Source organism: Leucopleurus acutus (assembly GCF_964270905.1).
Source record: "Leucopleurus acutus genome assembly, chromosome: 5".
NCBI classification, from domain to species: domain Eukaryota; kingdom Metazoa; phylum Chordata; class Mammalia; order Artiodactyla; family Delphinidae; genus Leucopleurus; species Leucopleurus acutus.
This window is the reverse complement of record NC_139147.1, coordinates 56062119-56075863: the sequence shown is the minus strand read 5'-3', so window position 1 is coordinate 56075863 and position 13745 is coordinate 56062119. Positions and strand designations below refer to the sequence as shown.

The 13745-nt window shown below is 38.4% G+C and overlaps 1 protein-coding gene across 1 annotated transcript in view; it reads left to right on the top strand.

The window, feature by feature from the left end:
* Positions 1–13745, top strand: part of MORC1 (MORC family CW-type zinc finger 1) — a gene marked incomplete at its 3' end in the record, with an annotated part of 179341 nt that overhangs the window by 68219 nt on the left and 97377 nt on the right. The window contains exons 10-14 of the mRNA XM_082839835.1: positions 1059–1138; positions 1820–1893; positions 4268–4332; positions 6556–6699; positions 8943–9097. Coding sequence (XP_082695961.1) covers positions 1059–1138; positions 1820–1893; positions 4268–4332; positions 6556–6699; positions 8943–9097 — 518 coding nt within the window. The remainder of the gene's footprint in view (positions 1–1058; positions 1139–1819; positions 1894–4267; positions 4333–6555; positions 6700–8942; positions 9098–13745) is intronic.

Genomic DNA, 13745 nt, shown 5'->3' with positions numbered 1-13745 from the left:
TAGGGGGTCATTGGTGGAATTGAGCATCATGCCGTGGCTGAGGGAATACACAGGGCCTGAGTGAAAACGTGAAAAGCTGCCATATGATGGTTGGAATTCTAGAGGGCAGAACTTGGATGGCTGGATAGAAGTGGAAGACAGAGCTAGCTCAGCATGAGAGTGTTAGGCTGTTTTTGCAAGGCAGAGACACACAAATTACCTTTTTCTATCGGTGTTTATTTATTTATTTAAATTTATTTGTTTATTTATTTATTGGCCAAGTTGGGTCTTCGTTGCTGCGCGAGGGCTTTCTCTAGTTGCGGCGAGTGGGGGCTACTCTTCGTTGCGGTGCGTGGGCTTCTCATTGCGGTGGCTTCTCTTGTTGCAGAGCACAAGGTCTTAGGTCTTAGACTGTAACAGAAACAAGCTGCTGGCCTAATTAGGCCCACGAGCAGTATTTTGCCTATGCCTGGCATAAGCTCATTGGGCATATAGATGTAGACTCTCTCCTCTGCCTGAACAGATGCCTCTTTTTATATGTCTTTAAATGTTTTGGCTTCAAGAGATGTTCTAGAATTCTCCATCTAACTCTCACTGCCTTTCTAAACACTGCATTTCTAAACATTGAAGTTATCAGAGAATGTTAAGCTCCTGAGTCTACATGGGTATCAGACAAAATTAGGGACTGAGAGAAGCAGTTTACCCAGTATCAGTGATGATCTGGGTAAGAGGGCTAGGCATATTAACCAGAAACTTTGATAATAGAGCAGTTACATAGAAAATTTTCTTTTTAAGAAAATTGTCCTATTTTACATGTATAAGTGAACATTTGTGTGGCCAGAGATTTTCTTATATCTCTCCTGAAGTTCCCTTACTAAAGCAAAATTGCCAAGTATCAAAAGGCAAGAAATTTTTCTTAGGCCTAAACTTTGCTGACTTACCAGCTGAATGCAACTTACTTGATGACTTTTTCTTAATAATAACATATCTCTGGAGTATATAGTCTTCCTAAAGAACATTTTTGTATTATGAACTTTAAAATGATAATCTGACTTACGTTCTTTCTTGTTTCATTTCAGAAAGTATCTGTATGTCACATCTTCTTTTAAAGGAGCATTTAAAAATGAAGTTAAAAAGGCAGAAGAAGCAGTAAAGATAGGTATGTAATTACCTATGGCCTACATCATTATTGTTAATTTATCCAGCAGACGTTAATTGAGCAGTTATTCTGAGACATACCCTGCTTTGGGCATTATAGGAATAAACACAAGTAATCAAATGTAATTCCTACCTCTAAGGAACTTCATAACATGTTTTCCATCTTTGATTTTGTCTAAATATGATGTTATTATTATAAAAGTAATTCAAGTTCTGCACACACTTGGAACTAGATTGATGTATATTAGGGTTGTCCTGATGCAGAGTTAGATCATTTTAGAGACTGGTGTTGCATCCACTTTAAGAAGGCATGCTCTACACATTCACTCCTCCCACAAAAGGACAAAGCCATCCTTCCCCAATGATCCAGGAGTGAAGAGTAGCTCTGTATCCATATTTCATGGATTTTAGAGAGTTTCCAGTCAGCCAAACATTCAGTCATGACTTTTGAATTTGTATGTATATATATATATATGCCCTATAAGTTGTCATGACTTAGAGGACCCTGTATGGCTACCTAGTCTTGGAATGTGTGAAAGCTATAGAAGGAATACAGGATTTTCTGAGATTATCATCTGTAAGCCATTCTTACTGGTCATGGATATATTATATATATGTAATATTCATTTAAAGATGCTTGAAAGGGTTTCATTTTATTGAATCATCTTGCTTCTGTTTCTAGCTGAACTCATATTGAAAGAAGCACAAATCAAAGGAAACCACTCTGACAGAGCTTCTTTGTCTTCTCCTGCCAAGGTATGACATATAGAGTAGTCTTAAATGGTGAACAGGGTCATTTGCTTTTTCCTGTACACAGATGACTCTTATTTACCACTTACTTCTTAAACCTTTAAACAAGCTCAGAAGATTGTTAATTTTAACACAGGTAAGCAGAATAGATGGGTGCAGAGAAAGGGGAGGAAACTCAGCAAGTGGGGGTAGGCTGAGATTGAGAGCAAAGGTGAACAAAATGTGGGGTGAATTGAGAAGTAAGGAAGATCATCACAACTCATTTCTTTAAAAGGAAGGGAGGGCTTCCCTGGTGGCGCAGTGGTTGAGAGTCCGCCTGCCGATGCAGGGGACGCGGGTTCGTGCCCCGGTCCAGGAAGATCCCACGTGCCGCGGAGCGGCTGGGCCCGTGAGCCATGGCCGCTGAGCCTGCGCGTCCAGAGCCTGTGCTCCGCAATGGGAGAGGCCACAACAGTGAGAGGCCCGCATACCAAAAAAAAAAAAAAAGAAGGGAAGAGTGATAGAGAAAAGGAGAAAATAATGAAAAGCTAGCAGAAAAAACTAGCCTATCAAGTCTCCCTGAAAATATCTCTTCAAATTATAGCTCCCTATGGACCTAAATAAATAGGGAGAACAAGGAGAAGACTAATAAGCAATCCTTCTTTCTAGTGCTAAGAATTATTTACTATAATTATGAATATTAATACCAATGCTTCCAGCTTACAAAGCTCTTTTCTTATGAGTTGCTCCACACAGTTCATAAACATTCTATGTAATCCTTGCAATATGCCCATGAGTAAGATAGGTTATAAAGAACTATTATTATTAATTATAATGCATAGAAACTAAGAGAAAAAGAATATTGCGGCCGGACATGTATTTTAAGTTTGCTAACTTTTACCAAAAATATGGTACCAAGCTTGCTACCACAGTAAGTCATTGCACGACACATTTATGTGCTTGCATGGGATAAGGAGGTATAGGGAGAAAAAAATGCTTCACTTCACCCTTCCTTCATCCTCTTCTGCGCACTCAGTATATGAATTCTTTCTGTAATTTGCCCTCAAACTTTCAAGAGCGTGTCTGATAAAGAGCTCTCATATCTAATGGTCATGAATATGGGATGAAATCAAAGAGTAGCACATGTTAATTCCCCAAATCTATCCATGACTTTCCCCAAATTCTTTTACCTTTTTCTTTTCACTTATTTTTTTTAAAGGTAAACATAGACCTATCTTATTGTTGTTGACTTTTAAGGAAGAGTTTAAGCTTTCTTTATTTTGTCTCTAAAAAAATCAATCCTTGGCTGTATGTATTTGGGAGACAAGAGAAACAGACTCTTTCTAACGGGTCAGGACCTTGCTTTCTCCTTGCCTTAGCCAGTTACCTCTCGCTGCCCCTTTGCTCTGTGCTCTAAGTTCATTGACAGGAAGGGCAGGGATGTCTTTGAGCAGCTTGCTTTGTTGCTCTGATGCACACTGGTTTCTTTAACTCAGAGAAGAGAGCTAAGCAGAATGACCTCGGCTTTTGACCTCTTAAATTCCTCTAGGCGGTTGGGTGGTTGAATTTGAAGTGAAATACTTACCAAGCATTTACCATTTTCTTTTACTTTAAAAGGCCGCGAAAATAAGGTTCAGTCAGAGGTATATCCATCAAATGAGATGCCCATCTTTCACATCAAGTGGATGGATCACATTAAAAGTCTATTCTTATTTGTGAAATAATAACAATGCATTTTTTTTTTCTGCCTGGTTATAGAGAGCATACCAGAGATAGGGTAGTGAATGAGCCAGTATATCAAATTAAAAGAGAAGAAAAGAAAGACAGGTGGGTACCGGTATTGAGGCACTCTGAAAGGGAGAAAGCCCAGGATAGGATACCCTATAAAGGGAAAGTTTGCGGAGGATTAGTTAGGGGTATATGGAATTTGATATAGAGGAGGCATTTTCCTTTGGCCTCTGATAAAATTTTTTAATTACAATTTTTTTTTCCCGAAGGAAGCCTTAGTGATGGATCACGTGATTCAGCATTTTCTGTTCTCACAGACAAAAGCCAGAGTCTAGGTGTATTGAATGACTTTCCCAAGCTTTCACATAGTTTGTGTGAAAGCCACTGTGACATTACAGGAAGCAGTGACTCTTTCTCTAACAGCCAGAGAGGACATTGGGGTATGTGCAAAGAGAGAACTGTGGGCTTGGATTTGGTTTGTTTTCTTAGCTATTGGAACTTAATCATTTATCAAGTATTTATTGAGTATCTGCTATTGTAGAATTGCACTAGGCAATGTGACCTATCACTATTACCCTTGTGAAACCTTTAGATAATAGGATAATAAATATCAACTCAGCTCTCATTTATCTAATGGCATTATGTGCTCTCCTAACCAAATGTACTTCTCCAGGATGTATTATGGAAAGCTTTGGAAGATGTAAAAGCAAAGCGGAAGATTCTTCAAGAGAAACGGAGGTAAGACATAAGATTTTCTGTTTGTTAGAATCCTCTGTACTATGTTAAAACAAATTCTGATTTCTGAGTAGGCAGATTTGGTGATTATTATGACAGTTTCTCTTCCTTAGCTTGTGACATCTTATGATATTAAGCATAATATGGTCAAAATCCCCCAACCAGTGTAATCAATGGAAAGTATTTATAAAGTATATATTTTCATGTACACATATGTTAAAACTTCTCAATACAGAGTGAAAAATTAGTTCAGTGTTTGGTTAGATGAAGAAGAGAACTGCCCAGGGGTCCAGCTGACAACTTCTCTTTCCCTGTGTCCTTTGCCATTTAAACCCTGGAGGGTTGGTCCCAGTTCCTTCCCTCTTCTAGTACTGCTTACAGTTTAAGATAGAGTATGCTTCAAGTAAAAGTATCACTTATATACGGTTAAAATAAAAATAGCAAGCCTATATTACAAAACCATTGTTTACGTTGGTAGGGTTGACTTGATGTCCAGTTCAGGTGTTAAGCAAGTTAAATTGAAAATAATCACTGTTGTCCAAGTAAAGTCAGACTTTGGAAGCTGTGATAACTTTGAGAAACAAATTTTTAGGGAAGTGTTATTAGTTTTCAGCATTTTTTGGTGTGTGTGAACCGTGATGTGCTATATAACCATAACTTTCTTCAAAACTTAAATTTGAAATGTTAATTATGCATTTATCAAAATAAATATAAAATAAATGTCATAGAAATCTTCAATGAAAAGCAAAGGCCTCTTTAAAGCCTTCAGAAAGAAAAAGCTGGTTGATGACTTTTTTTGTCATCACAGTGATAGGCGTGAAAGGTGACCATCCTATTACAATAATGCCAGTTGGTGTGAACTTATTTTTATAGCAAAATGCTTTTTTTAAATTTGAAGACAATCAGTATGCCATTTACTGTCGCAGAGTGATTATGTCATGCCCTCCAATACTCTGTTTTGGGGTCCCTTACAAAGTCAGTATTCTATTTAGTTAAACAACGGGAACATAATTATAGAGTAGACATTTTTGAGAAAAACTTTGATTCATATATATTTAACCCTACATGTATATGCATTTAAAAAATACATAATATATTAATTCATGTCAGTAACTCCCTCAGAAAGTCTGATGTACTCTATATATCATATCCATATAGAATGACTGATACAACTTTGTCATTGTCCTTTAATGATAGATATATTTAATCAGTCCAGTAAGTATGTCAGCTGTAATAGCCCATGATCATGAATTTGAAAAGAAAAGCTGTTTTTGTGGAATGAGAGGAGCTACAGGATGGGTGGAGGGAAAGAATTATATTTGGTACCATTCTTGGTTGGGAAAGGAGAATAACATTTGCCAGGCACCTAATGTCTTCCAAGTTTGTACTGAACATTATCCGTTTTACTCCTCACGGAATCCCAAGTGGCTAGGCAGGTATTATTCCCATTTTTCACACGAGACAGAAAGTTGAAGTGACTCATCCGTAGTCACATGGTTGTTGCAAAGACAAGCTTGTATTTGAAGTCACATCCATCTTTCTGGTTCTTACATCCAGGTGTTTTTCATAGCTCCAAGCAGCCTCCTGTTATTAGGACTGTTTCTGTCATGTCTGCTATGTCTCATTTTCTATTTTTACACTTTTAATACAAAAGTCACATAAAACATAGTATAGCAGACAGAGTCAGAAAAAACAGGAGCTAATGTCTGTCGCCCTTGTAAACTTGCTTAATTAACTTTGATTTACCTTTGAATTTGGAAAAGGAGGGAAAACTAAAGAATATCTTTTGACACATTCCAATCTGTGTAGAATATTTGGAGGTTTGAGAACATGCTGAAGGTTAGAAATACCTAAATTTTAAAATGGTCAAATCATCATTTTTCAAAAAATGCTGTGATGTACATATTAGACCAGTTAACATTTTACAACTTGCACTTTCTAGTTCTTGTAAACTGTAAACTTTCTAGTTCTTGTAAATTTAAATTGGCAAACTCATTTTTGAATCGGAGTGCTTGTGTTTGACTGGTATTGTTATTGCCTATCATGTTTACGCAAAATACTTGGCCATACAGAGATACCGAGTCTGCTTACTAAGTTTTGCAAAATATCTGTATATTTTATGTATATAGTTCCTTTGATATTTATCTTCTGAGTTTGTTTATTAACAGTTTGTAAACTGTATATTTTTATTAATATATTTTTTTCACTTTCTAAATGTAATGCTAGAGAATTAAAAAAGGCAAGGACACTCACCCTGTTCTTTGGTGTGAACATAGAAAACCGAAGCCAAGCCGGGATGTTCATTTACAGTAATAACCGCTTGATCAAAATGCATGAGAAAGTGGGCCCACAGTTGAAACTGAAGTCCTCGTAAGTATGTTTTTGTTTTCAGAGGCACAGGCAGGATGAGGGAAGTTGCAGTAATCTTTTGTCTGTGGAGTTAAGTGATTAATCATAATGGGAGCATATGTGTCATATCCCCCATCCACCCTTCCCATCAGTGTGCAGGCATTCATCTGCCTAATTTATAATGTCAGTGGAGCTGTGTGCCTGCTCTAAGGAAAAAGCACGCTTTTGGAAACTTTACCATTTCTTGTGCCATCTACTAGGGTTAAGTTTCTGATATTTCACCAATTAAAAAATAATATAAGCAGAGTAAAGAAATTTTAGGAAAGAAAAATCCATAGTCTTATACCACAGCCCTGTTAACATTTTGTGCAGCCCCTGCATGTATGAGTTCCTGCCAGTTACCTGCATGAGCGTATATTCTTAACACTCTTCAGCCTGCTTCGATCCCAGAGTAATACATTCTGGTGCTTTCCCAGTGGTGGGTCTGAAACTCCGCAAGCTGCTCTCATGAATTATGTAGAGTCCCGAAGAGAGACCATAGAAAAGCACAGAGTCAGACAGGATAACTGTGAACAGTAGGATGGCTCAGGGGGACCGTTTTTCATCTTGTTCCCTCACTCTCAAGGAATTAGTGATTCACTCATTTGTTCATTCAACAAGCACTTGTATTGCAGTATCTTGTGCCAGGCACTGTACTAAGCTCTGCAGACAAAATGTTGAAAACCTACTACCTTTTGCTAAGGAACTTATAGTCCAGTGAGATGGACAAATGTATAAATACGTATTTATTATTGTATGGGAACAGCAAGAATGATCTTTTAAAACATAAATTAGTTTATTCTCTTGCTTAAAATCCCAGTGCATGTAGAATAGAACTGGTTTTCATAGTCTGCCAGTGATCTGGCTGCTGCCTGGCTCTGGGACACACCCCACCCATCCCCAGACTCTGCCTGCATTCCCCTCACACCAGCAGGCTCCCTGTTCCTTTGACATCCTAAGCTTGTTCCTGCCTTAGGGCCTTGACATTTGCTATTCCCTCTGCCTTGAACCTTCTGTCCTCAGATCTTCTTACTGCTGGTCCTAGCATGTCACTCAGGCACCAGCTCTGAAGTCTGCTCCACAGGAAGGTCTTCTTAGACTGTCTAATTAAAATCAGCCCCTGCCATCACCCCTCTCTACCTTTTCTCTCTTCGCAGATTACAGCACCTGCTGTATTTTCCTTACACCAACTTATTGCCATCTGAAATGCCCTTATCACCCTTAATGGTCGTCATCCTTTAATAGAAGAGAAACTTCGTAAACAGGGACCTTGTCTTTCTTATTCATAACGTATTCCTAGTTCCTCGAATAGGGCCAGGTGCTGAGTGTGAATGAATTGATGAATGAACAAATATATGTTAGAGGCAAGTATCAGGTGCAAAAAATCTCTTAGGAGGGGCAGTAAATGAAACTGGGGGAATTTAAGTTAGGTTTCCTGGAAGAAATGATGCCCAAATTCAGACTTACAGAATGACTGGCTGAAGGGAGGGCAGGGTGGAAGGGGAAAGTAATGAAAAACATGATGGGCAGCGGCCCCAGATTGGGAAGGTGTGACTTGTGTGCCAGGCTGCGGGCACTGGGGAGCCCCTGAAGAGCTAGACTTCTGGATGCCCTTTCCCTCAACAGGTTATAGCACTAAGCAGAATATCCCAGCTACATACATCATGAGCTGCTAAAAATGTGAAAAAAAAATTGCGTTTATCCATCAGGCTGTTACTTCTCAGATATTACAGCCCATATATTCCCACTGAGCACCTGTGTACCTCTGCAATGATGAGGAGAAATCCAACCCGACAGGTGAAATGAGGATCAAAAAAGTGACTGGCTCATATTGTTAAGAGGACCATGTCAGTTTATTGCTGTAAGGGATTGTTAGGGATGTTTATTGCTAAATGGCCTCCTCTTCCCACCCACCTTGACTCCCCATGTCAGGTTATAGGTTTGGAAAAGGAGTCATATTAATTCAGTAATGATGTATTAAGAGATTTTGTATTATGGGACCAAGCACAACTAGGATAACCGTAGACTTACATTAAAAAGTACAGTTGTAAGATAACTTGTTAACTTTGACATGGTTTGGACCATGTCATGACTGAATTTGTTTGGACCATGTCATGACTGAATTTGTTTTTTAAAAAATTGATTTTGAAAGATGAGGGTATATTAGCCTTTTCTGTTTCCTTAGCTCAATTTCGTATAATTTCTATATGTATTTATTCTTCCAGACTTGATGCAGGTGTGGTTGGAATTGTTGATATACCCTTGGAGTTCATGGAACCATCCCATAATAAGCAGGGATTTCTCAATGTCCAAGAGTATAATCATCTTCTAAAAGTTATGGGACGATACTTGGTCCAGTACTGTAAGGACACTGGGATCAGTGAGTATTCAGTAGTCATAGTAAGAGATACTTAATGGGAGATTAACTTGGTGATGTCTTTAAGCTGGCATGATTGTACTGATTCGGGTAACCAGTAACCCCAAACCCTGAATGACAGTGCCTGCGTTAAAAAAACAAACATAAGGGAAATTAGTCTTAAAATCTTCCCCAGAATATTACATGAAAAATAAAGCAGCAGATTAAAAATTCTAAGAGGAGGGCAATCAGAGAGCACTATGAAGTGGCAGCTGATCGTGTAGAGAGGGGGCAGAAGTTTGCTGGAAATAGGCTGAGAAACCCCCAAAGGACACTCTAGGACTCTACTGTGTAGGAGTTGCAGAGTCCCACAGACGTGAGTAGCACCTGCAGTATTGTTATATCATGCTGTAGAATAATCATTGTTGACCCTGGATAATTGTAGATATATTAAACCATGTTTTGTATATCTAATAAATCTTCAATATGTTAACTCCAGAACGATTTAGATGAAAAAAATCACTAAAGTACATATGCTTGGAAACGTAAAAAGATAAACTTTAGTTATCTGGAAAATTTGACTTTTTCAGATCACCTCACTCTCCAGAGATACCTGAACAGTGGTGTGCTGTGCATTAATTAAATAAACTTCCTTTAAATTATGTAGACATAGGGCTTCATTTATGGAGAGAAATAGGCTACTGTGTATTTGTTCAGTGAATTGCATGAAGTATGTATAATTCATGCATACCAAAAATTATGTCTCTAACCTTGAGACAACTTAAAATCTTATTATTATCCCATTTGAAGTTGTAATCTTAGAATATTTTCTTTTCTTTTGTACTCACTCTGCTTGGTTCTGAAATTTTCTCATACCAGTGAAACAGGAAAGAATGCAGGAACTCGGGAAAAAATGTAAAGGGGGAATGACGTTGAGGGCACAGATTTCCTGCCCAGACTGGATTTTCCTGTCACAGTCTAAAGCCTCCTCAGAGTGTGGTCTGTGGACCGGCAGCATCAGCATTACCTGAGAGCTTGTTATAAATGCAGAATCTCAGGTCCCACCCCAGAACTACTGGACTAAAATCTGCATGTTAGCAAAATCTCCAGGGGATGTGTATGCACACTGAGGTTTAAGAAGCACTTCTCTGAAGAGTACATCTTTTGCTTATCATAGGCATACTTTTTCACGTGTTTTTTTTTTTTCTCAGAGACATGTTTGAAGTTATACTAAATGTAGGAATGACTACATTATTTGGCTGGCTGTGCTTAAAGCTGTAGAACACATAGGAATATACAGGGTGAGGTGGTATAAATCAATGATCTACTTGCTGGTCTTTAAATGCTAGCATGACATGGTTCAAAAAGAGAACGCTGAGCATTTGAAAATTATGTCACTTCCCCCATCCTCATATTTTCCCTGGAAGGTCCTTTGTGTGGAGTGTGGGTAGCCTCCCAACTTTGTACTTTCAACTCCAGGGTGTGACTTGCCAGCCTTTCCCCCTGTATGTAACTTCCTATTTCTATCTTATCTACCTAACTTTTTCAAAACGTTCTCAGTAGATGTAATAAGATTCAAGATTAGTAAGTTATATTTGTATTGTAATTATTAGTGGTTAATAACATGTTGATTTCCTAATTCCGTAATTGTCTATGAATTGATTTAGGGCTAGAGGATACTCTCACAAAAGATGTTCCTCTAGAAGGAAAGCAGAGAGTGGAGAAAGGACAGTGAGCATGTGCATTTGCTCACGTATCTCACGATTTCATCCCCAGACATCATTATCAAACTGAATCAAGTGATCAAGGTCAGGACTGGTAGACTCAGGAACTGTGCTGAGGAGATTGACCTTCAAGGTCTTTGCTTATTAATTCCCACAGGAGTAAGCAAAGTTATGTAATGCTTGACTAATACTCTGAAAGCTAGTATTCCAGGACACGCATTTTAATGAAAAGTATTTGGGTAGATTTTTTGCCTTATAAATAAAAGATGCAGTCTTTGTATTTGCCGCAAGTCTGATCAGTTTCTGTGGAAAATTGGACCCTTGTAAAAATCGAATCAGCAGAAAGGGGAATGGAGAGGTAATGACTTTTGTGTCATTTGTCAAATCTGCATTTACTTTTGGCACAGTTCATGCTAAGAGTCTCAGAAGTGTTTTTCTTGTCTCTGAGTCTGTCCTCACCTCACTGTCTGCTACTATGTTTTCTGAAACTTTATGCATCCTTACAGTAAAATGGAAATATTAATCAGCAGCTTTTTGGAATAGGGAGAGAAGGAGAAGAAGAAGATAGAGGGAAATATCAAATGAAATTTGAGTTTGAGCAGCAGCGATTACGTAGAAGTGTATTACTAAAATTTTCCGAAATGGATCAGAATATAGCTGACGTGCTAAAATGAAATCTATGATGTAATAAGCACAGTCTTGCCTAGCAACACTCAAATCATAGGGCTTCAGGTTGGTAAGAAGGTTAAAAATCATTTAATTGAGTCACTACCTCCCACCCCATGCTTTAATTCCCCTCTGCCTCACGCACCTCTGCCCTAGGCAAGTGGAAGCCACTTTAAGCCTGAACAAGGGTTTTCCATGAAAGAAAAATTGCTACTTCTTGAGGCAGCCCATGAATCTTTGCACAATTGTGTTAGAAAATACATTTTCATGTTAATGTCAAATCTGTTTCTCATATGTTCTTTTACTCATTCGTCTGTGCCAGGCATGGAGTGTTATAGGACCAACACATCCGATGTGGTCCACCCTTTCTGGGAATTTACAGTCTAGCAGGGCTAACGCAATTTCACAATTAGAAATGGGATTGGTGCCCAACAGAGAAGAAGTGGAAGCCAGTGATCAGGAGCTCACAGTTTAGAGGCCAGAGAAGGCCTCAAGGAGGAGTTAGCAAGGGTAACTTCGTTCTCCCCCTTGGGGCCAGGAAGGATAGGTCTAAAGCCTTTTCAATTGACAGCCCTCTATTTGAAGTTTTCTGTCTCTCTTCAGTCTTATATTATCCTAACATTTCCAAGTTCTGTTGTTATTCTTTATTTGACAAGGCATTAAATATATTCACCATTTTCACATTATTTTTTGTGAAGTCTATTACCTGGAAACAAAAGGTTCAGATGAAAACTTGAATAAAATGGGATCATCATCTCTTTAAGTTGTAATTCTGTTGCTATAGCCTAATATATTCTGAGTAAGCACATTATTGACCCTCAGTATCTTTATTACCAATTAAAGTTCTTAATAAAATGTTTAATGTGTGTTCTTGTTAAGCCATACTTCTTTTATATTTTTCCAGTAAGTGTTTTTGGACGCTGGTGTAGAATCCTACATTTATTCCTATTAAATGTTATCACCTTATTAGGCTCATTTTTTTCATGTTGTCAGGACCATTTTTGGAATCTAATGGTGACTTTTACCTAATACGCTATTCTTCCTGATATGTTAGGTTTGGCCAGTATTTTCTCTCTGATTTTATTTAAATCCTGTTGCACTGGATACAGAAATCAAGCACTTGGCCCTCCACCGATGACCTCCAATGAGGTAGAATTGGGACACTGGGTGAGGACAATTAACCATATTAATTTTTCAGTTTGTGTAATTTTGAAAGTAAGGGATAATATTTGTTAGATGAATAATTCTTTTAAAAATAGATAACTCTCTATGCCTTAGCTTGGGCTGCTATAGCAAGATACCATAGACTGACCAGTTTATGAGCAACGTAAATTTATTTCTCATAGCTTTGGAGGCTGGAAGTCCAAGATCAGGGTGCCAGCACGGTTGGGTTCTGGTGAGAGCCCTTCTTCCAGTTTGCAGGCTGCTGACATCTTGTTGTATCCTCCCATGGTGGAAAAAGAGTGAGTGAGCTCTCTGCCCTATTCTTATAAGGGCACCAATCCCATTCATGATGGCTCCCCCTAGTGACCTCATTACTTCCCAAAGGCCCCACCTCCAAATACCATCACCTTGGGAGTTAGGCATCAACATAGGAATTTAGGAGGGACACAGATGTTCAGCCCATAACAGTCCAATAGCTAGATGTAGCTAGCTGCTCACAACAAAATTTTGTTTCTCTTATTATATTCTTAAGTCTCTGAGATCTGAGGAAGGCACTTCAAGAAAAGTGAAACACAACATTCTGCTAGGGATACACACGTTGAGTGAGGAGGCCTGTGTAAGTATTGAAAGATGAGGCTTGAGACAAGTTTATTTGAAGGTGTAGGTTGAGAAGCAAGTCACTTTTTTAAATTCAGTTTTTGAAGTTACAGATTTTATGTATTTATTCTATTGTATTTTTAAAATATTGTATTTTATCTTTTATTTAAAAACATCTTTATTATGGTGGTATGGGCTGAATTGTGCCTCACCTGAATTCATATGTTTTAGTCCTAACTCCCAGAAACCCCCAGAATGTGATTGTGTTTGGAGATAGGACCTTTAAAGGGGTGATTAATTTTAAATGAGGCAGTTAGGCTGGGCCCTATCCAATGTCACTAGTGTCCTTATACGAAGAGGAAATGTGGACACATGAAGAGACACCAGGGATGGGTGTGCACAGAGAAAAGAATACGTGAGGACACAGTGAGAAGGTGAAGAGAGGCCTCACAGGAAACCAACCTGCCAACACGTTGATCTTGGGCTTTCAGCCTCTAGAGCTGTGAGGAAATAAATCTCTG